The 24,561-nt window shown below is 36.0% G+C and overlaps 1 protein-coding gene across 1 annotated transcript in view; it reads right to left on the bottom strand.

The window, feature by feature from the left end:
* LOC111520902 (vacuolar protein sorting-associated protein 13B) overlaps positions 1–24,561 on the bottom strand; it is an 883,038-nt gene that overhangs the window by 487,536 nt on the left and 370,941 nt on the right. The window contains exons 20-21 of the mRNA XM_026454936.2: positions 22,678–22,787; positions 15,238–15,385 (exon numbers count right to left, since the gene is read on the bottom strand). Of these exons, the coding sequence (XP_026310721.1) occupies positions 15,238–15,385; positions 22,678–22,787 (258 nt within the window). The remainder of the gene's footprint in view (positions 1–15,237; positions 15,386–22,677; positions 22,788–24,561) is intronic.

Raw genomic sequence — 24,561 nt, 5'->3', positions numbered from 1 at the left:
GCAGGAATAAAGTCAAACAGATGCCCACTTGTGAATCTTATTACATTGTATTCTTATATTCTGTTGATGTGGCCTGGAAAACACTTGAAAATGAGATAAAGGAAAATGCTGGCCTCTTCCAAGACTTATGAGCTATGGAAAAGTTGCTTAGTTCAATTCAATAAGTATAAGTGAGTGCCTACTTGTGCTAGGTCATGGAGAAACAAAGAGACTGGGGTCACACCTCTGAGGGGCTCTCATTATAAAGAGAGAAATAGATGGATAACAAAAAATGTTACCATAATGTAGAAAGTACAATAATTGTAGAAGCATTGATGGCCTCTCACTTTATTCTAAACCACATATGTATGACTATGAAAAAGACACTATTATCATTCATGATCCTAAAAATGATTTGGGAATCTCTCAAAAGAAATAAACATAAATTTACATATACCTTTTTTAAAGGGTAAGAAAGAAAGTCAATTTTTAGTTTCAGAAATAACCTAAATCTGTACTTTCTTCATTTCCTTGGCTACCAATTTGTTGAAAATCTTCATCACTATAAAGATTTACTCACAGTTCTGAAAAGGATCTTCCTCCTTTAGTTCCATCCTACAAACAATTCTCAGCTGTAGGATACTACTTAAGAATGAATCTCAGGAAGAAAGTCAAAGTTCTCTATCTGGCTTTCACAGCTCTGTATAAGCTGGTCTTGACTCTCTGAATCTCTGTTCGACTTTATTTTCCACTATTTCAACTAAAGATTCTTTACTCCAATCAGTGTCTTCTCTCTGCTGTTCCCATCCAAATGATAGCACCTTCTTGATTGTTACACCTATCTAAGACCTATCTTAAGGTCTTCTCAATGAAAACTTTTCTATAGTAATGATTCCTTCCACTCAGTTTTCCTCAGTTCTCTAAAGTCTACTATGCTGTACATTACTTTTCTTTCTCCAGATAGAACCTAAAGTTCATCATAACAGAAGCCATGTCATACATTACTTGCAATTTCCCAAACCACTTAGCACAGAGTGGAGAACACTGACTAGAGGGTAAAATTTTACCTTAATATCCCCTGTTGTACTTGGATTATTCTTATAATAATTCAACATTTTAAAATATATCTAAATTTCTGATGTAGTAGGAATACCCTGGAAGATTATGCAAACCATGTGAAATTGTGTCATGAGCTACTAACTCCTTCTGAATATCTGATAAATATCTGTGAGGAACCAGAACAGATAAGAAAAGTTATAGGACATCAACTTAAATTGATTAAAGAACAGGGGTTTAAAAGATTAAGGAATGAGAGTTTTACATCTCTAAAAATAACGAGAAAGAAAAAGTTTAATTCATTTGTGCAACAACTATTTAATACATATTTGCTCAATACCAGAAATGGCTGTTAGACTCTGGGAATACAAAAATGAACAAGTCATATATGGCCGTTGAGATATATTCTAGAGAAGGAGAGAATTTTAAAAACAAACAAACAAGCAAAAAAAACAAGAACAGGATACATGATAAGTGTTCTAAGGACAGAAAGGGGTGTTAAAGAATCCTGGGTGACTGGCACATACCTCTTTTACGGAATACAGAGGTTTCTTTATTGATAATCTAAACTAAGACCTGCAGTATGAAAAGTATATAGCGGCCAGGCATGGTGGCTCACGCCTGTAATCCACACACTTTGGGAGGCTGAGTTGAGTGGATTACAAGGTCAGGAGTTCGATACCAGCCTGGCCAATATGGCAAAACCCCGTCTCTACTAAAAATACAAAAATTAGCGTGGCGGGTGCCTGTAGTCCCAGCTACTCGGGAGGCTGAGGCAGGAGACTCACTTGAAACAGCGAGGCGGGAGGTTGCAATGAGACAAGATCATGCCACGACACTCCAGCCTGGGTGACAGAGCAAGAGTCCGTCAGGGAAGGGAAGGGGAGGGGAGGGGAGGGAAGGGGAGAGAATGAAGTATACAAGAAAATGAAACAGGATCCATATAAGGAAAAATGACAAAGATGCCACGGGAGAACCTGATGGAGGTTAGATAAGATCCAACTGTGTGGAACATGGTAAGAAATCTAAGGTATATCTTAAGTGCAATAGGAAGCAACTACTGCGATTAATCAGGGAGAGACATGATCTAATTTAGGTTTTTAATAAGATGACTCTTGCTGCCATGTGGACAATGAATTGAGGTAACTGAGATCAGAGGATAAGATAATACCAAATGCCACCAGGAAGGCTAGTTAGCATATCCTTACATTACTCTGTACAAAAAAATGATGTGGCTCCATTTGTTATGGCATACGAACAGACAAAAAGATTCAAGATACAACTTGGAAGCGGAATGGACAGAAAAGGGAGACACTAAGGATGAATCCTAGGTCTCAGCCTTGAGCATCATGGTGAATGAGGTACATAGTTGTATAAATTTAGGAAGGCAGATGAAACAAGACATGTTAGGCTTGAGCATCCCGTAAAATACCTAAGCAGAGATGTGTAGGCAATTGGATATGAGGCACCTTTAAAAAAGAGAAAAAAAAATAAGACTGGTATAACAAAGCAGGTCACTTAGACAGCCTAAAAAAGAAGGCAGATCATCAGTGTGAAATAAATTTCATTATGTAGGCATCTGTACTGATATACTGAGGTTTAAGCCAACTTGCAGATGATTAAGATCCAAAGGAAAAAAGAAAGAATGAAATTTTACAACAAGGCTAGAAACTGTTAGTCAAAATACGCTTCGCCATGCTTGAAGTCTACAGCTTTTCCTTTAAAATTCAAACATCAAAAATGTGATCTTCAGCTTCTGAATTGTGTTTTATCATATTAAAGAACTTTCACGTATCTTACTTTACTTGAGGTATTGCTGGGTATAGTTATCATCATTTTATAAATGAAAAAAAACCGTGTGATGTTAGCTTAACATGGGCTAGGGTAAGATAAAAACTTAGGTGTTTTGGTCCCTAAGCTACTGGTTTATCTACTATACCTTCCTAATTCTTGATTTACATTTTATACTCATCATTATTTTTGGCAACTGTATTTGGCAATATAAATTTAAATATCTTGAAGAGAAAGTGACCTTTACATAGTACTATTTTTAAAATTTCTAAAAGTTAAATAATATTCAAAGCTTTAAGAAACTTGCCACAGAATTGCAATAATGCATGAGACTTTTCATCAAAATAAAAACTACATTCAATAGTATCACTCTTGAAAGCCCCTTGGGAAATAATGGCTTTTGGATTCTGCAAGTCAGCGTGACATGGCATGCAAAATTGCATCTCATGCTGAGCCAACCAGGAAAATATATGTCATCACTATGTGACATTCAGAATTTCATCTGGAAACTATAATCTTGTTCTGACTGCTAAGAGTGGGTGAAAAGACTGTTAAAAAAAATTCTGGTTGAATTTTTGCTGAATTCTTGCCAGTCTGTATAAAAACTAGAATAACTTACACTTATTTCCAAAGAACTCTATATTTGAAAAACATTCACATATTAACACTGCAATATGTTCTCAAAGAACTTTAAAATTAAGTGACATTATAGTTCAAATCACATATTATGATAATTCAAATTAATGGCTCTTTGGGAAAAAATTTTTATAATGAAACCGATGAAGTTTAAAAATGAATAAATTGTGCTAAGCAAAACTGCATTGTTCAAAATTGCACACAACAAAAACATATTGTAATTCCTTTCCTTCAGTTGAATAAACTCTATGTTTAAAAAAATTAAAATGAAGCCTGTTGTAAAGTCTGCAATCTGTCTTATGCATCTCATGTCTTTTCCTTCCAGATTTTTCTCCCTGTTCCCTAGTTCATGTGGCTAATACCTTCATAATCAATTTACCATCTTCCTATCAAAACAGTAATGTGTTTTAAACCTGCTGTGACTAATTGCAAAATAAAAAATTAGTATGTGCAAACTGGAATAGCTGGAGTTATCCTCATGAGCCATGTTTCTGCTATTCTTGCATTTTTTCTGGCATTGTATCTCATGCCCCAGAACACAGGTGTGAAAACATGATCCAACCTGGGCTGCCGCTGGGCCAATCATTGTACCTAACCTTCCTGATCATAGTGACTGTCCAAGATGTTGGCACATGATTTAAGACAGTCAAGCAAAACCCTCTTCGATTACATTTTTTTATTTTATTTACTTATTTATTTTTGGAGACAGAGTCTTGCTCTGTCACCCAGGCTGGAGTGCAATGACGCAATCTCAGCTCACTACAACCTCTGCTTCCCGGGTTTGAGCGATTCTTCCACCTCAGCCTCCTGATTAGCTGAGACTACAGGCATGTGCCACTACACCTGGCTAATTTTTGTATTTTTAGTAGAGACGGGGCTTCACCATGTTGGCCAGGCTGATCTCGAACTCCTGGCCTCAGGTGATCTGCCCGCCTTGACCTCCCAAAGTGCTTCAATTACATTTTCAATAGGCATTGGATAAGACCTGTTTCTCTTTGATCATAGGGAATTAAGTATGTGAGTTCAGAGGTACCCCAGCCATGTACAAAACTATCTATGAAATCTATGTTCAGTAAGAGAAAGTTAAACCAACACGAAAAGATGGCGTGCTGATAACATGGAATCTCTGGTTCTAAGTCATTCCAAAGAAAAGATCCATCTTTGCCTTTACCATTTTGGTTACGGGATTCAATAAATAGTCTGCCACAACTGGTTTTTAAACTGAAAATCATTTGACTATAGTTTCTGTCTCTCACAATTGAAGAGTCCTTTCTAATTTAGGAATGTTTATTTGCTAGTAAAGAAATCACCTATCAATTTGGGGAAAACCAGGCAGTAGGTTAGTAGTTGTATGTGCCCTGCCCTAGCAACATCATTACATAGCCTGCATAGGTCCCAAAATGCTTTAAGCATATCATGAGACTTGTTTCCCTCCTTTCTCAGGCGTACTTCTTCAAGAGCTGTTCAACTTCATTGGCTTCCTAACTCACCTGACTTTCAGTACCTCTATTAGCATATTCACTGGTCATTATCCCACTGATTCTCTGCCTAAGCCAGCAGATTTGGAGATGCTATTGATTTTTTTTTTTTTAACTCCTTGATCAGAAGGAGTAAAGATTTCTTTCACTATCTCAGCCAATACCTTTCTTAGTTTAAATTGGCTCCTTGGGAACTGCAGGACAGTGCTCTGGTAGCCTTGAACTACCCAGTTCTCTTCCTTTTTTCACTTGTAGTTTGTAAGAATAATTGTACAACGCAACATCTTAAGATAGGAAGGGACTGACCAAAACAGCTCAAGTTCTGTTCCAGTCCCGACTAGAAACAGTACACTGTAATGCTTTAGCCAGCAAGTCATATCACCATGGAATATAAAACCCAAAGAGAGATGTCTTCCAGGGACCCTCAGATGTAGTGCGGCATGCACAGATGAGACACCATCTAACCTGAGCAGCTTTCCGGAGTCTCGGGGAACCAAATCACACTGAATCCTAGGCTTCTATTGTCCCTTGATACCTATCTGTGAGTACAGTCATAAATCTGCTTAATGTAACTCACTGCATATGAGTGTGTTCTGTCTCACTGGACAAGTTGGTAACCACTGCACAGTGAATCTACTCCACAGGATAATCACATCTGAACCCTACATGAGAGGCTTTCTCTAGGTAATGCTAAACTTTCAGATAATAACATTCCAACACGACAGTGTTCTCCAAAAAATGTGGTGCACAAAGCTACAAGAACACCCATAGGGTGTTCCTGGCCTAAGTCCAGGAGTTTGAGACTAGCCTGGCCAACATGAGAAAATCTACTTATATTTACTTTCATCTAAAAATGAGAAACACATATAGTTACTTATTTATTTATTCAGTTATTTATTTATTTAGAGCTGGAGTCTCGCTCTGTAGCCCAGGCTGGAGTGTAATAGCATGATATCGGCTCACTGCAACCTCCACCTCCTGGGTTCAAGCAATTCTCCTGCCTCAGCCTCCCGAGTAGCTGAGACTGCAGGCATGTGTAACCACACCGAGCTAATTTTTGTGTGTGTGTGTGTGTGTGTTTTTTTTTTTTTTTTTGAGACGGAGTTTTGCTCTGTCGCCCAGGCTGGAGTGCAGTGGCCGGATCTCAGCTCACTGCAAGCTCCGTCTCCCGGGTTTATGCCATTCTCCTGCCTCAGCCTCCCAAGTAGCTGGGACTACAGGCACCCGCCACCTTGCCCGGCTAGTTTTTTGTATTTTTTAGTAGAGACGGGGTTTCACCGTGTTAGCCAGGATGGTCTCGATCTCCTGACCTCGTGATCCGCCCGTCTCAGCTTCCCAAAGTGCTGGGATTACAGGCTTGAGCCACTGCGCCCGGCCAATTTTTGTGTTTTTAGTAGAGATGGGCCATGTTGGCCAGTCTGGTCTCAAACTTCTGACCTCATGTGATCCGCCCACCTTGGGCTCCCAAAGTGCTGGGATTACAGGTGTAAGCCACTGTGCCCAGCCATAGTTTATTAATATTTAATACAGTAGACTATCATTGGAGTCCTTCCTCATGTCAGAAGGCCACAGATAACACTATGCTAAGTATACAAAGGAACAGGAACACTCAACAAGAAGAAAGAATTGCCAAAGATCCTTCAATCCTTCACTTGTTTTCAGTTAATTGTGGCATATTACAATTTACCATGCATACTTAATCAGGTTTTAGAATTTTATTACTTATTTTAACTGAATTAATACTCATAATCTGTATACACACTTTAAAAATATTCCTGTAAAACACACTCAAAAATATGGATTAAAAACAAAACTAATTTATGTGAATAAAAAAGGCAACATCCCATTAAATTGAAATAACTCATTATATAAGGAAGATGAAAATTTACTAGCCTTATGTCAGCAAACCTTTGCAAAATAGATGGGACTGAAAAATAAGTATCTTGAGTACAGTCAATGATGACCTTTTCATCTCTTCAGTCTCTTCAATATGATGTATCTCAGTGAGGTAGCTTTCCAATTATGTCAGCCATTAAAACCAACAATTGGAATAAACTTAATTAAAAATTAAACTTACAAGTTGCTATCATAACAAACTATTAAACAAATATTTAAAAAGTAATACCATGCAGGCTGGGTGCAATGGCTCACACCTGTAATACCAGCACTTTGGGAGGCCGAGACGGACGGATCACTTGAAGTCAGGAGTTCGAGACCAGTCTGGCCAACATGGTGAAACCTTGTCTCTACTAAAAAACACCAAGATTAGCCAGGTGTGGTGGTGGGCGCCTGTAACCCCAGCTACTTGGGAGGCTGCGGCAGGAGGATTGCTTGAACCCAGAAGGCGGAGGTTGCAGTGAGCTGAGATTGAGCACTGCACTCCAGCCTGGGTGACAGAGCGAGACTCTGCCTCAAAAAAAAAAAGTAATACCATGCAATATTACACCCACTGAAACATTATTGATGTATTAAAATTCTATCTGAATAGTGTAATTTAAATATTAAAATTAAAATAATCTTACACGCTTTATTACATTAAATAGTGATATTTATATTTAACATATAAATCAATAACTACTATGGATGCTTGCCCAAAAAATTGCTGATAAGAGTGCACTAAGAAAAACAATTGAAGACTACAATTTTAAGGTTAACTATTTTTAAATAGTTTCTATTTTCTGTATTTGTTCTAATTTATTCCTTCTCAGTATTCAGTAATGCTTTTAAAGAAACGTTAGTCTGCCTCGGCTGTGCCGAAGGAAACCAAGAAACCATGTTTTGGGGTGGAGGTGGGGGTTCTTATTTCCCCTCCCTCTTTTCATTGTTTTGTTCCAGGTTTGGGCCAGCATATTCAAAAGGGAAGGGAGTGAGGTAGTGCTAACAGTAATGGAAGTCAAATAACTCCAATAGGGTACAAGTAATTTTTCAACATTAATTTACCTTCCAAAGCTTTCTCTTCTGAGAAAATTTAATGAAGTCTATGCTCTACCTTCAAAGTAAAAATAGAAAGCAAAACTTGAACACATTAGAAGAAACCATACACAAATAAATCTGCTTTATAATCATAGAGAAATAAAAAGTGAGCCAAAGAGGTAAGGACCAAGAATTTTAAAAAAATTAAATATGGAATAATTGCTAGTCTCTCAAGAAAAGGACCCAACAAGATAGGACATTATATTTATATTAAATAAAGTACAGTACATTTAAAAATAAAAATAAATAAACCCAGTCTGCTTAACAAACTGAACACTTTGTTGGAATTAATCATCAAATACCAATGATAAAATACTCTGCACGGCACACATGGAGACATACTAAATAAAGTGTAATTACATCTCCTTACGAGCTAATGATTCATTTCAGGAGTTTTCACATGAACACTAGCAATGTGAGAAATTCAAATATGTGGTAAATGTCAACTTAGTAATACATTTGATAGATATGGCTATAAAAGATTGCCATCAGATGACTGAGGGATGCTTCATGTTTATGAAAGTGACAGCTATCATCAGAGACACTTCGTATTTATCACCTTCATAAACTACTACCTTCATAAAACATGAACTATTCAAAAAATCAAAGAGTTAAGGAGATGAAGTATATGGCTACAATCATCTACAGTATGGGTAACATATCAAATAATCATCTAGCATCTGTTGAAGTCCTTTAGAAAATTAATCTTAGAAATATTGTCTAATTATAAATTATGCTGATTGCCTAGAATAGTACAGAAACAACTTATAAAATAATTTGAACTTTGTGTATCATTTTAAGCTCTGCAGACTGCTAATACTTTTTCCCTTGAATTTAGATTTAGAAATAAAAATAATTTTTCTTACAATGTCCAAAACAACTCAGTAAACATATATTTTCATTAAATTCTCTGATGACTTTCTGAATTACATTTTCAAGTTATTTTACTTTAGATGTACTTCATTAGATATACTTTATTTTATTTTCAACCTTTTTGTGTTCTAAAATAGTAAAATTTTTAAGATCATCTTTTATCCCTGATAAAATCAATTTTATATTATACAATAATGTCTACCTTCATGCTTTAATATTTTCAAATGACATTTGTAAAGAAAAAATAAAATTTTAGGGCCCCTAACCACCTGAATGAACCCCCTCTTCTCAGCCAGGGCATTCCAAAGTTAACCTGAAAAACTGGTTCCCTGTATGAGAAAAACAGGAGGCTTGTCTTGAGAAAATTATACACTTTTTGATCTCTTAGATTCTCTGAAAGTGCAAAAAAAAAAAACAAAAAAAAAACTTGTCCCACATAAGTACTTGTTTGTGGAAAGAAAAATAACTAAATTAATCTATAATGATACATAGTCTTATCTTCTTATCTCTGTCCTAAAGAAGAAATGATTTTTCCTGAATGGTTAAGTCTCACATTTGTGCAGGGTTTTAGATCTTGCTTACCTGTGATCTCACTGTATAAATTATCCTTAGTCTTTGTGGTATCTCCAATTTTGTCTCCTTGTCTCTTTACATCTCTATTGCTATTATATACCCCAAGTGACTATATAGTCAAATTTCTTGAATGACTGGTGTACATAGGTTGTCCCTCCTTCAATTCACATCCGTTCCTTAACAACTAAAAGTCCTCTGGCCAACTGGCCACAGACTAACAGCCTATTTGTCAGCCTCATTGTTCCTGACGACTCTACAGCATATCATTGCACATCCACCTTCTTCTTGAAACTCTTTGGAATTGTGTCGCACATATACATGCAGCTTTGTTGCCTACTTCTCATATAGTGACGCTTCTGAACTCTCTCCATTGGCTCCTTCTCCTTACTCTTCCATTAAAAAGTTCCTTTGAATGTAATTTTGCACTCTCTTCTCATCCTGCTCTGTAGGGTCTCCTGAGAAATCTCAACCACTCTGTGGCTTCCACTATGATCCATATGTTGATGACTCCCAAGTCTATATCTCTTACTGTGAAATATCTAAGCAACACTAAAAACATTTTTTTAACCAGCTTTGTCTTGTGATATGCATACTAAAAGGAAAATATTTTTATTCTCTATTTTTTTCCAAAATTCAGCTTTTGACTTTCCATTTTAAGTTACTATGGTAGAAGCAGCTAAATAATCTCCACTATTCACTCTCCTTTTCTTTCTTAGTTAGAACACACAAGTTGTAGCCAGGTACATGGCCTTAAAGAATACATACTACATTTGCAAGACCTCTTATGCAGCTAGATAGGACCATGTAACTAGCTTCTAGCCAAGAGTATATAAACAAAATGGGGTGTGCAACTTCTGGGTAGTGCTTAATGACGTAGAAAATACCTTTTTCTTTCACTGTACTCATTTCTGCTCACTGAAATGCAGACTTGATTAACTGCTGAAGCCACCATCATGAACCATGAGGCAAGCCTGGCAATGAAGGTCACTCAAAGTAGAATAAAAAGCTTCCTGATATGGAAAGATCATAATAGCTTTAGGGTGCCTGCTTAAACTTTCTAATGAGAAACAAAATTGGATCTTGTTTAAAGCACCGTTATTTAGAGTAAGTCTGATATTTTCAGCCAAACTTAAGCCTAAACAAGATAACTGTATTATTAAACTTTGGCATAAATTTAAAATATTACATCTTGAAATGAGGTCAGCAAAAGAATGTAATTAGAAATATTCTACTCAGGCCAGGCGCAGTGGCTCACGCCTGTAATCCCAGCACTTTGGAAGGCCGAGGCAGGCAGATCACGAGGTCAAGAGATCGAGACCATCCTGGCCAACATGGTGAAACCCCGTCTCTACTAAAAATACAATAATTAGCTGGGCGTGGTGGCACGTGCCTATAGCCCCAGCTACTCAAGAGGCTGAGGCAGGAGAATCATTTGAACCTGGGAGGTGGAGATGCAGTGAGCTGAGATCACGCCACTGCACTCCAGCCTGGGCGACAGAGCAAGACTCCGTCTCAAAAAATAAATAAATAAATAAAGAAGAAATATTCTACTCAATAACCAAAGATCATACTCCAAAGACAGGTTCTTTAAAAACAAATAACAATAATCTAAAGCCTTTTATTATCTGTAATATAAACAACGTACTTTTTAAGATTTCAAGATTTTTCATATTTACTTCTCTTGAAGACCTAGGCATAAGAGATAGACTTTCCATATGCCTGATAAAAATTGAAACATCTGAAGGATCATATATATATTTTTTTATTTTGGTAGAAGCCTCAGCATTCTGGAATATATTTAAGGATATATCAAGGCCAAAAAATATATACCAACAGTAGTGTTTCACTTTTGAGTCTCATCCAGGAACTTAACTGTGCACCAGTGAGTGGAACTCAAATAAAAAAAGGTGGAACTATCAATGCCATTAGGAAACACGATCATAAAAGGTGTTTCCCAGTAGTATCCATCTTGGTAACTCTGATGCAAAATCTTTCACTATCTTAGTGCTACTGGACAGGGCTGCAAATTTAGAGTAATTCCTTAGCAAAAAAATAAAAACGGCACTGAAGTTGGCTGGCTATATATTAGGTATTAGAGATGAAATAGTAGATGACAACATTTGCATAGACCTGATTTGCAGGACTGCCCATGCCATGAAAGAAAGAAAGAAGGAAACATTCAGAGTGAAAGAAGGAAACAATCACAAAGTGCCTATACTCTGGCAATTTCAATTTTTAAAAAGTCTCATTAAATATCTTTTTAACCTTGGATAAGTTTCTTGACCTCTTTGTGACTCAATAGTCTTACTTATAAAATGAAAGGGTTATAGTATATCATTTATTCCTATAGATATAGATATAGATACATAGATAATTCCAAGTCATTTATCCACAGATATCCATATGGCTCACTTCCTCGCCTGTTTCAAGTATCTTGTCAAATGTGAACTCTCAATGAGCCCTACCCTCACAACCATAATTACTTATCATCCCATGGTTCAATAAGGCTCTGTACATTTATTTTCCTTTATTCTCTTTGTGCTTCATTTTGGCATGTTTCCATCACTATGTCTTCAAGTTAATCTCTTTTTCTTGCAATATCTACTACTCTATATCTAATTCTACTAAATTTTTATTTCAGATATTTTGTTTTTCATCTCTAGAATTGAGTTTGGTTCTTTCATATATTTTCCATTTCTCTCCTCAATGTATCCAACTTCTTGTAAATATCTGAACATAGTTATGATACCTGTTTTAACATATAGGTATTTAATATACCTGCTAATTCTATCATCTGTGTCATTTCTCAGCCTATTTCTATTGGCTAGTTTCTCTCCTGTTGGTAGTTCTCACTCCTTTGCACCTCTAGTAATTTTTTTATTGAATGTTTGGCACTGTTATATTTAAGTTGTTGTATGTCTCCATCTTGTTGTATTCCTTTTAATCATGTTGGGCTACAACAGTATTGTATTCCTTTTAATAGTAACAGTTACTTGCTATTTTGTTTCCTTCAGAGGCTGATTTACAAGTTTGTTTAAGGTGAGTCTAGGGTAGTCTTTATAAATAGTTTAGCCCCACAGGTAAGGCCTAGCCCTTCTGGTCTCTACTGAATGTCCTAAATAACCAATGAGAATTGTATACTATGGACAGTAGGAACTTCAATGCCTTCTGCCCTGTGTAAGGGTGGGAATCATTAAGATCACAGCTCCAAGGTTATTCTTTGCCAAACCCCGTGAGGTCTCATCGCCCCAGGGGCTCTTTTTCTGCATAACTTTCTCCATCTCTGGAATTTTATTCCATAATTTCTAGTCATTTCTGCCTCCCTAAACTTCAGTTCCTGTCTCTACAACTCAGAAAGACCGCTGAGCTCAGTTTAAGATGTCCTATTCTATTCTGTATTCTGAAACGTGCCCTGAGGCAGAAAGCTAGGGAAATCCTAGGGCTCACCTTTGTTTCCTTTCTATGAGGAATCACACTCCTGCACTGCCTGTTGTCCAATGTCCAGAAACTGGGGAATTTTCCCCATATATTTTATCCTGTTTGTTAGTTGCTTACAGCAGGAATATAAATCTAAACCCTGTTAGTCTATCATGGCCAGAAGCTAAAGTTCTACACTTTGAATTTATAGCATTATCTACCAAATCTACAACATTATCACATGTCTTCATTTATTATTATCTTAGCAATAGTCAAGGTGTCTTAAATTTAAAAGGCTTCTATTATTTTAACTCTGTACTTACTACGTTGACATGAGAAGCAATATATAAACATGTAAGATAAAATGGGTTATATCTTTTAAGTATGATTTATGGAGTATTCTGCTTTTTAAGTTTTCATCTCCATTCCAGAAATTTTCATCAATAATTCCAAATTAAGGTTTATAACATTTCAAAACCTAGGGTAAACAAATGTCATAGCTTTTAGGGGTTTCGTTGTTTTGAAGATTATACAGATTCTCTGGAAGATTATTTAGAATTTTGTGAAAATCGATTATCTTCATGTGGAGCAGCAAGTTTTTCTTCTGGCTTAGTCCACCGTATGTGACTATATCATTGAAATAGTGGCATTCTGTTGTTAACACATCCTCAGCCATCAAGCACATGTCCCCCTGCAGCCAGCCACTTACCACTGGCTGAATTTGGAAGAGGAAAAGGTCTGCTTCTAACTGAATAATTAAAAAGCAAAATCAAACCCAGTGCAGTATCAGCAGGTCTTGGTATTCATGTATCAAAATCACCATATAACTTGTTGGGGATGAACTTAAAATCAACATTGGACCATAGGTTGTGATGATATAACTTAAAAAATAATTTTAATAAGAACTCAGAAATAAAATTAACATTTCTCCACTGTAACATGTAGTTAAAAAATAAATTGTGTATTTTTCAACAATATGATTATACCTAATGCTACTGATTTATACCTAATGCTACTGAAAATGGCTAAGATAGTTAAAAAACAAAAATCAACAACCAAAAAAGGTAGGCAGATGTGCAAAAGACTATGAATACCTTAACAAACTCATTACAATTTATGATGCAATATAAATAATAATTAAAACAGTGATTGATAACTACATTTAAATGTATGTACATACTCTAAGAAATCATAAAATATATTTTTAATCTAAAAAAGAAGACTGTATCCTTTAATTAAAAATAAAAAAAAAGTATTAAAACATAATTCTAAGTAAAGAAAATGTTTAGCAAAGAGTATTATCAAGAAAAGAGAGAGTACCACTGCCAAGTTCACCAGAGAATTAAAAATAGTGGGCACCCAAAGGGGAAGAAATAGAATTCATAAACAATAAATGTTATACTCAACTCAAGGCCTTTTACCTTTGGTGACTGTGAGCAGTCACAAGCATTAGTTGGATGCTTATTAATTTTTATGCAAACTTGAGTGAGAATATACATTTGGTGAAATAATAATGTCCTTATCTATAAGAAAAATACCTATAGGATACCTGATGGTTCTAAAGATGGGGGAACACCAAAGACATAAAATGCAATTATCCTTAATTCTAAAGAAAAGAACCATAGTTCATATTAATAATTTAAAATAAAAAACAATGTGTTGTTTATGTTTTCATATTTTATAAATAATGATGAGAAATTACGTTTTTAGCTTTTGTTATTTATTTTCCCTCATTACAAATTAATTTCTTATAAAAACATAAAGTATAATAAAGAAGGTAAAATAATTATCAGATCAACTGGTATCATTTATGAATTGATATGTGATTGGTATGAGTTTACATATAAACTTTTCCATGCATACACAGATGCATTTCAAAATCTGTGATCACATACTTTATATTTGCATAGAAGATCTAGCAGAGAAGATGAAAGAAAGGGGTAGAAAGATGATTAAGGTGTACTGTGGTTTTCAAGAATTCACTTGAAGGAACATACTATTGAGATGCAATTCTCCATGGGTCTCTTAAGTAGAGGTAGTGATTGTCTTTGTTCCCTACTGTGTTTTTAAGGATATTTGTATAGCGAACAGCCTCATAAGACAGAAATATGATCCTGCTTCTGAGCAACGGGCAAGTGTGCTTACACCCTCGCAAAGGAGACTTAGCGCCTCCCTCTGGAGAAAAGGGCAGGCATGCTTTCTATCCATTATAAAAGGTTCAGGTTCCCTAAATTCAGAATTCCTGGCCCCCTTCATGCCACCTTATGGAAACTGGGCTCAGGGCACTAACACAAGAAAATGCTAATACTGTGATTATTGCTAATGTTGTGGATAATAAAGCTCTTTGCCTCCAGCCGAGGAGTCTCATGTCTTTGGCCAGCATCCATGAAATTGTGGATGCTGACTTGCTAGCTTAGAAGTGGAGTAAAATCATAGTCCCTTTACAGTACTTGACACATACCTGTTACCGTTTTTGTTTTTATAGGGCTGCTGGCATATTCAGAGGCCTGATATGATTGCTGCTTTGCCAAGGGTGCACTTCCAATAGACACCTCATCCTCTTTCCTTCTACAAACTGGCATAACAAGAGGAATAGCTACCACAGGCTGCTGGAAAGAGCCAAAATGAAAAACTTTTTAGTTTTTAGTTTTTAACTATTTCGTAAGCAGTAAAGGTTAAACATGGCAATACTGAGGACAGTCCTTCACAAGTTGGGGCTGAGACTTCATTATTTTAAATCAATCAATCTCTCCCTCCTTCATCTGTCCCCGCACCCCGCCTTTTCTCTCTCTCACACACACACACACAGACACACATGCACACACACACACAGAGCAATGCTTATCCATTTAAATTTTAAATTAAAATTCTGAGTGAAAACCAAAGAGCCTGTAAGTACCCAGAAAATTTAAGTTTTAGTAGGAAGTATTAAAATAACATAGAAAGAGCAAGATAAAATTTAATTTCACTTTGAAAATTATGTTCTCAAAAAAATGGAAAAGTACCCTTATAAAGTTATCCTTATAAAATGGCATTTTTAGAAACATACTTTTACAGACTGATTGTATACATGTTAATATGGATACTCCAACTTTTTTGAAGAATACTGAAAATCTCTATATTTTGTCTGACAAAAGATATCCATAGTTTATTCAGAAAGCACAGAAAAATATCTACTTAGAGAAAGCTGGAAAATATTATGATCCTCTGTTGAATGCATGCGGGCTGAGCTAGACAGTAAAGCAGCTGTTTCATCTTTATTCACTGAAATAAAATCTGAAGTTACTGCTGATGATGCCCAATACAATTCTGTCATATTATTGGCCAAAAAAAAAAAAAGGCACTTTTAAGTTTGCCATAGGATCAAAGATCAATGTTGAAGTGGGTGGAAAACAATCATCAAATGTTGGGTTTTAGCCACAGTTTGAGAAGGAAATTGTAGCTTGGGAAACAACAGATGATAACTGTAACACAGTTGTATCAGATGGTAAATCTGGCGGTGGTTGGTCAGGCTGCAGTGTAGTCTAAGGTTATCTTCAATACCACAACCAAAGTTTTATAGATCCAACCTTAAGCCTCACCTAACTTAAAATACTCAATATAATTTACATTATGAAAAAGTATTTCAATGAAAACTTGTTTATTATATAACTATGTAATAAAATAAATCATGTTCTGAAACATGGAAAAGGGCATATTATTTTACAAGTTGCTAGTCACACTAAGTAAAAAAAAAAAAAAAAGGAAAAGAAATTAGAGGCCAGGCGCGGTGGCCTACGCCTGTAATCCCAGCACTTGGGAGGCCAAGGCGGGTGGATCACGAGGTCAGGAGATCGAGACCATCCTGGTCAACACGGTGAAATCCCATCTCTACTAAAAATACAAAAAATTAGCCAGGCGTGGTGGCAGGCGCCTGTAGTACCAGCTACTCGGGAGGCTGAGGCAGGAGAATGGCGTGAACCCGGGAGGCAGAGCTTGCAGTGAGCTGAGACCATGCCACTGCACTACAGCCTGGGCGACAAGAGTGAGACTCCGTCTCAAAAAAAAAAAAAAAAAAAAAAAAAAAAATTGAAAATGAGAAAAGGAAAAGATTAAATAAATTATTGGAAGCATCATAACATGGAGTACCTGCTTGACATTTGGTATTTAGTCAAACTGATAATACACAAATCTAAATTGGAAATCATTTTTAAGATCTAGATGAGAAATGCTCCATATATTGTTAAGTCTTGATGCATTTAAGTTTCCATATCTAAAAAATAAGAGGGGGTGGAGATGGTTACTGGAAAACTTCTTTATACTCTAATATTTAGTGACTCCATAATCCCTTGAATTTCTGTCCATTTATATTCCTGGAATACAATCCAAACTCTAAAAAGTTATAACCAAGTTCAGGATTAAAATTAATATACAGCTGGCCCTTGATTAAGTTTGAACCACATAAGTTCACTTACATGTGGATTTTTTTCCACCTCTGCCACTTCTGGGACAAGACGAACCCCTCCTCTTCCTCCTCCTCAGCCTACTATTCAACATGAAGACCTTCAGGAATGATCAAATTTAGTCCTATATAGTATTTTGTCTTCCTTATGGTTTTCTTAATAACATTTTCTTTTCTCTAGTTTACTTTATTGTAAGAATACCACATATAACGCATATAATATATAAAATATATGTTAATTAACTATTTATGTTATCGTTAAGGCCTCTGATCAACAGTAGGCTATTGGTTAAGTTTGGGGGAACTCAAAAGGTATACATGAGTTTTTGACCAAGCAGGGAGTTGGTGTCCCTAGCCCTCACGTTGTTTGTTTCTAGGGTCAACTATAGAATAAGTAACTAGAGAAAATTTATGTGCTATACAGCGTAAATTCAAGCACAGTAGCTGAAAGATGCAACTAATGAAAGCACAAAGTTAAAAATCCATGTAAAATTTTATAGATCCAGTTCATGGTACTGGCAATACTAAACAACAAACAAAAAATACCTTTGGGTAGCTAAAACTCTGGGTGTATTTTTTTTTTTCTTTTTGAGACAGAGTCTCACTCTGTCGCCCAGGCTGGAGTGCAGTGGTGCAATCTTGGTTCACTGCAACCTCTGCCCTCCGGGTTCAAGCAATTCTCCTGCCTCAGCCTCCTGAGTAGCTGGGATTACAGGTGCCTGCCACCGTGCCCAGCTAATTTTTGTATTTTTATTAGGGATAGGGTTTCACCATCTTGGCCAGGCTGATCTTGAACTCTTGACCTCATGATCCACCCGCCTCGGCTTCCCAAAGTGCTGGGATTACAGCTGTGAGCCACTGCGCCCAGACAACTCTGAGTGTATTTTCACACAGGCAAGAATTAAAAGGCCAAACAAAACCACTTTCTAACACAAGAGTAAGGCTCTTGTATGCCCTGTACACAGCTGTATGCAAAATACTTTTATTTGTTGAATGACTGCTAATAAAGATGCTGCATGTCAGGCATTAAGTGATACCAAATAAGGAGTAAGACCAGTGATTTCCTCTACTATTCTAGAAATATGGCTACCTTGGTCAAAAACATCGAAATAAGCAGTATTTATTTTTAACAACCTCCTATTACCCTGCTTATATTCTTTTTCCTTCTGGAACTGTAGCTCTCCTCAAATTTCAGTTGCACTCTAGTCTCAGAGCTGTTCTATCTTTAACTCAAAACTGTCCCATAATCCCAAAATACCTAAAGCTTTTCATAGCTGCATCATATAAAAGGTAACCATCTTTCACAAATTATTAATTTAACAAATTAAAAAATACTAGAAGGTTACAAAGAATACAACATACCTATTATAACCAATAATTAATGGCTATTAACAGTTTATCATATTTGTTTTTTTAAAAAAAGGAATTCTAGATAAAACTAAAATCCCCTTTGACTGCCAACCTACTGTCCTTTCCTCCCAGAGTCAACCATTATTATGATGTTAGTACAAATCCTTCAACTTAATTTTTATACCTGTATTCACTTACAGACACACACACACATACACATTAAGGGCACTTTTAGAAAAATATATAAAAGTGCTCTCATATTGCATACATCCTGGGGAAATTGCTTTTGCATCAAATATAATTTGAGATGTCCATACTAAGGTCTATTGTATAATTTTTAATAAATGTTATATCATGTGAATATTTCATACTTCATCAACCTTCTTACAAATTTTCATTTAGGTTTTCAAATTTTCACATTATTGTAACGAATATGCAACAGCAGTCTTACACAGTATTCCTTACTTACATGAATTTCACTCTAAGAGCGTACCTACATCAAGAAGTACAAATTTGGGGTTATAAGTTCACTAATTTTCAATTTTATTAGATACTGACAAATTTATCAAGTTTTCACTCACAACAACAGTAATTATTCTCTACATTTTCACCAATACTGTATATTGGCATTTTTTTTCACCTAACAGATTTTAAGAGTAAAGATGAGTGGTCATGACTTGATAATTATTGAACCTGGGTATGGAAACATATGGCTCTACTATGCAATTCTCTCAAATTTCCATGGTGGGGTGGGGCGGGGGGAACATTCAAGAGGAAAATAGTAGAATAAGGACATTTTTAAAGTATATTTTTAAGTACGCCAAACTGTAGTAAAATAATAATGCTATCAATTGCTGTTGAAAATGTAAACTGGGCTGGATATGGGGCTCATGCCTGTAATCTCAGTACTCTGGGAGGCTTAGGTGGGTAGACCACTTGAGCCTAGGAGTTTTAGACCAGCCGGGGCAATATAGTGAGACACCACCTCTACAAAATATATATATATATTTTTTTTAATTAGCCAGGCATGGTGGTGTGTGTCTGTGGTCCCCACTACTCAGGAGGCTTAGAAAAGAGGATCACTTGAACCCACAAAGTCAAGGCTTCAGTGACCTGTGATCACAGCACTGCACTTCAGCCTGGGCAACAGAGCAAGATCCTGTGTGAAAAAAAAAAAGAAAGAAAGAAAAAGGAAAAAGAAAATGCAAACTGTATACCAATTTTGGAAGCAATTTGGTGATAAAACAAAAGTCTTAAAATATGTTTCTAAAATGCAAAACACTTGCCTAGTGCTACTAATTACACTTGTAAAAATATATTCTAAGTGAATAAAGATGAATGCAAAGATTTAGCTATGGAGATATATACTCCAACATTATTTGTAACTCTGAATGAGTGGGATTATGGTATTGGTTAGTTTACATTTTTATTATGTTTAGAGATGGGGTCTCACCCTTTTGCCCAGGCTAGAGTACACTGGTGTGATCATTGTTCACTGCAGCCTCCACCTCCCAGGTACAAATTATCCTCCTGCTTTAGCCTCCAGTGTAGCTGGGACTACAGGCCTGCACCACCATGCAGACCTAATTTTTATTTTCTGTAAAAACAGAGTCTTGCTATGTTCCCCGGGCTGGTCTTGAACTCCTGGGCTCAAGCAATTCTCACAACTTGCCTCCCAAAGTATTGGTATGGCAAGCAGTTTAGCTTCTAAATAGGGCATTGTTTCTGAATTAGAAAAATATACATATAATTATGTGCCACATAACAATGTTTCAGTCAACAATGGATTGCATACATGATGGTGATTCCGTAAGATTATAACACGATATTTTCACTATACCTTTTCTATGTTTAGACATACAAATACTTATATTGTGTTACAACTGCCTAAGGTATTCAGTACAGTAATACTCTGTATAGGTTTGTACCCTAGGAGCAATAGGCTATACCAGAGATGGGTTATAGCCCAAATGTCTAGCATACCATACCATCTAGGTTTGTGTAAGTACACTCTATGACGTTTGCACAACAACAAAATTGCCTAATGATGCATTTCTCAGAATGTATCCCCATCATTAAGGGGCACGTGATTGTATATTCATTTTAAAAGTTATAATTTTTTTAAAAGTTAAAAATCAAAATATTTGAATATGCTTGGTATCAATTAAATGAATGTCTAATTTATTTAAGCTGCTAGAACACTCTACTTGACCTACAGGGATATCTATGGTACACTGGAAATAACTGTATTACTTAGAGAATAACCCATCAAGAATTTACAAAGAAAATTTTTCCAGACTGGTTTACTGCCATTAGTCTAACTTCTGTAGCACTCATTCTCTATATTCTGCTAGAGTAAACTTTCTAAAATCCAGCTCTGTTAATACCAGTTTCCTATAGCTCCTCTTTACCCTTCAAAATGAAGTCTCAAATACCTAGGACTACAAATTTTTTTTTCAGAAATTGGTTTCCAATTTCTCCCAGTCTCTACAAGAACACTTCACTCCATTCTGGAACCACTGAAGTCTCTTTCTTGCCATGCTTTTGCATCTTCTTTGCCTTTGCTCAAACAGTTCAGTCTAAAACAACCTTCCCTGTCTGGCTCACTTAGTTTACTCAGCTTAGTTGTTAATTCAGCTTAGTTGTTAATTCCTCCTTTTCACACACTACCCTGCTTGTGAGAACTATTCCTCTTTTTTGTTTTCACATAATCCTGGACATACATATACATAGTAATTACTAAAAATGGCATTACAATATCCCTTAAGATTCTCAAATATACTACGTACTCTCAGAGGGAGGGATATTCTCACCTATGACTTTTATTTCTGTGGCCATGGTGTATAGCATACTGCCTTACATTCTGTAACTACTCATTGAAAGGAAAAATGGGGACAGGTATGGCAGAAGTTTCAAATAAAATTAGGACAAAGTGAAGAAAAACCTTTAAAACGTGCTCCTTAGAGAGTATTTTTTGTTGAACTTTTTAATTCTTATATAATTATAAAATTGTGTATTCTTCTCCAATCAACTAGCCTGAAGTTACTTCAGAAAAAGGATACAAAGCTATTCCATATAGGATATTGCAAAATTGTACTTAAGTTGATGGGAAATTATAATTCAATAAAGCACAAATTTGGCCCCAAAAATTCTTAGTTCTGTCATTTACTTACAGCTGTGTGACTATACATAAATGAATCTCAATAAACATCAGTTTCTTCATCTTTAAAATGAAAATAACAAAACTGTCAGATTTATGTTTAAGTATTCTAGAAACTATAATTGTCTACTTACTACTTTGTAATTTATACCTTTTTAAACAAACATATATTCCAACCTTTTTTGCACCAATCATCCCAATCCAAGGATTAGGTATTCGATGCATGTTTTTTGAAAAAACCTAAATATGACAAGGAAAGGTAGAGATAAAAATAAAAGCTGACCAGGTGTTGTGGCTCACACCTGCAATTCCAGCACTTTGGGAGGCCAAGGTGGGCGCATCACTTGAGGTCAGGAGTTCGAGACCAGCCTGGCCAACAGGTGAAACCTCGTCTCTACTAAAAATACAAAAATTAGCTGGGTATGATGGTATACGCCTGTAATCCCAGCTACTCGGGAGGTTGAGGCATGAGAATCACTTGAACTTGGGAGGTGGTCCCAAGAAAATCACTTGAACCAGGGAGTGGACCAAGATCATGCCACTGCACTTTAGCCTGGGAGGCAGAGTGAAACTGTGTCTCAAAACAAAACAAACAAACAATCAGAAATGCCAACATTCATTTACTGAGCAATTCTTATGTATTGCACACCATGAGAATGGACATGTAGGCACTATGAAAGAATGAAGACTGGTGAAATAGGACTCCTAAACTAGTTTCTGTTTTATAAGCCATTGTACAGAAAGCCCCTTTAGTAGTCAAAGAAACTTTATAATGACATGCAATTTCTCATGCAAAAATAAGGGAACAGAATTGTTTGAAAGGGGTAAAGTGGAGAGACAAAGGAAATCTGGTACATTTGTTAAAAAAGAATCAATCAAAAGACATATATAATTCTAATAAATGAATAAGAAAAATATTTAAGAGAAAAAACTATTTAAAAATCTCTTACCTGTTGCATATGTCTACTTGTTCGTTTCTGAGGCTGATAGATGAGCCATGTATATAAGATTGGGTCAATATTAACTGCTAGTCCTTGTATACTGCAAAGAAGTACAGCACCTAAAAGACAAGATTTTTAAATTGTTACATAATTCCTCATAAAAAACAATAAGCTATTTATCACTTTACACCATGTAGGATAGTTGTGACATAATAGACAAATAGTAACAAGCGTTGGAAAGGATGTGGAGGAATGCAAACCCTGATACACTGCTGGTAGGAATGTAAACTGGTACACCCACTTTGGAAAATACTATGGCATAACTGGGTCATATTGTAACTATATGTCTTTTTGAAGAAATGTGGACACCGAAAACTTATGTCCACACAAAAACGTGTATTCACATGCTCATATCAGCATAATTTATAACAGCCAAAAAGTGAAATCAATATAAATTTCCGTGAGTTGATGAATAAACAAAATGTGCTATTTCCATACAATGGAAAAGTATTCATCCATAAAAAGAAATGAAGTACTGATACATGCTACAGCATTGATGAATCTTGAAACATTAAGTGAAATAAGCCTGACAAAGAAAACATATTTTAGAATTCCACTTATACCGGCCGGGTGCGGTGGCTCAAGCCTGTAATCCCAGCACTATGGGAGGCCAAGACGGGCGGATCACGAGGTCAGGAGATCGAGACCATCCTGGCTAACACGGTGAAACCCTGTCTCTACTAAAAAAACAAAAAACTAGCCAGGCGGGGTGGCGGGCGCCTGTAGTCCCAGCTACTCGGGAGGCTGAGGGGGGAGAATGGCGTAAACCCGGGAGGCGGAGCTTGCAGTGAGCTGAGATCCGGCCACCGCACTCCAGCCTGGGCGACAGAGGGAAACTTCGTCTCAAAAAAAAAAAGAATTCCACTTATATGAAATTGCCGCAAGAGGCAAAAACATAGAGACAAAAAGTAGATTTGTAGTTACCAGGGCCTGTGAGAGGGGAGAGTAGAAATAACAGCTAAGAGGTATATAGTTTGAGAGTGATAAAAATATTCTGAAATTAGAAAACAATTGTACAACCTGGTGAATATACTATAAACCACTGAATCACACAATATAAAATAATTGTATGGAAAGTGAATTACATCTCATTAAAAGTGCATTTGTCCATAAAATATAATAATAAGCTCAACTTTTTAGGCAAAGAACAATTTTTATATTGGCCCTGAAAATGGAATACATTAGGTAAAATATTCCTAAATAACTTTTTCATTATATTAAAAAATTGATTCATGATTTGAAATAATTATAATAATTCAATAAATCATTAAAAATTACAATTTTTAATGTTCAAAAGCAAAGAAAAAGAGCAGCCTAGATTAAATGCAGGCCAACATTCTGACATAAAACACAAAGCTGAAATGTAACAGGTTGTAATTCCAACCTAATAACTAACCTATTTTTTGTCCCTTTCTGATGAAAAGTAGTTCAAATAGAACTTACCTAAAGCAGAATACACAATTCTCAATTTATGTGCAGGTTATATACATCTCTATATAAGTTTCTGTAATTGTACATATATTTTTAATACAAATATTATTAGCTCCACTAGGATATATGAAACATAAGGGAAGGGATATTTGCCAATTTTGTTATCAGCTATACCTGTAGCATATAGGAAATACGCCATCATACTGAATAGGGAAAAGCTGTTGCATTCCCCTTGAAAACTGGCACCAAACAAGATGCCCTCTCTCATCACTCCTATTAGACACAGTACTGGAAGTCCTGGCCAGAGCAATCAGGAAAGAGAAAGAAATAAAGCCCATCCAGATAGGAAGAGAGGAAGCCAAACTATCTTTGCAGACAACATGAAAATATATATCTAGAAAA

Source organism: Piliocolobus tephrosceles, chromosome 7 (genome assembly GCF_002776525.5).
Source record: "Piliocolobus tephrosceles isolate RC106 chromosome 7, ASM277652v3, whole genome shotgun sequence".
Lineage (NCBI taxonomy): Eukaryota > Metazoa > Chordata > Mammalia > Primates > Cercopithecidae > Piliocolobus > Piliocolobus tephrosceles.
The sequence above is the reverse complement of the archived record's forward strand: the minus strand, read 5'-3'. Positions and strand labels throughout refer to the sequence as shown.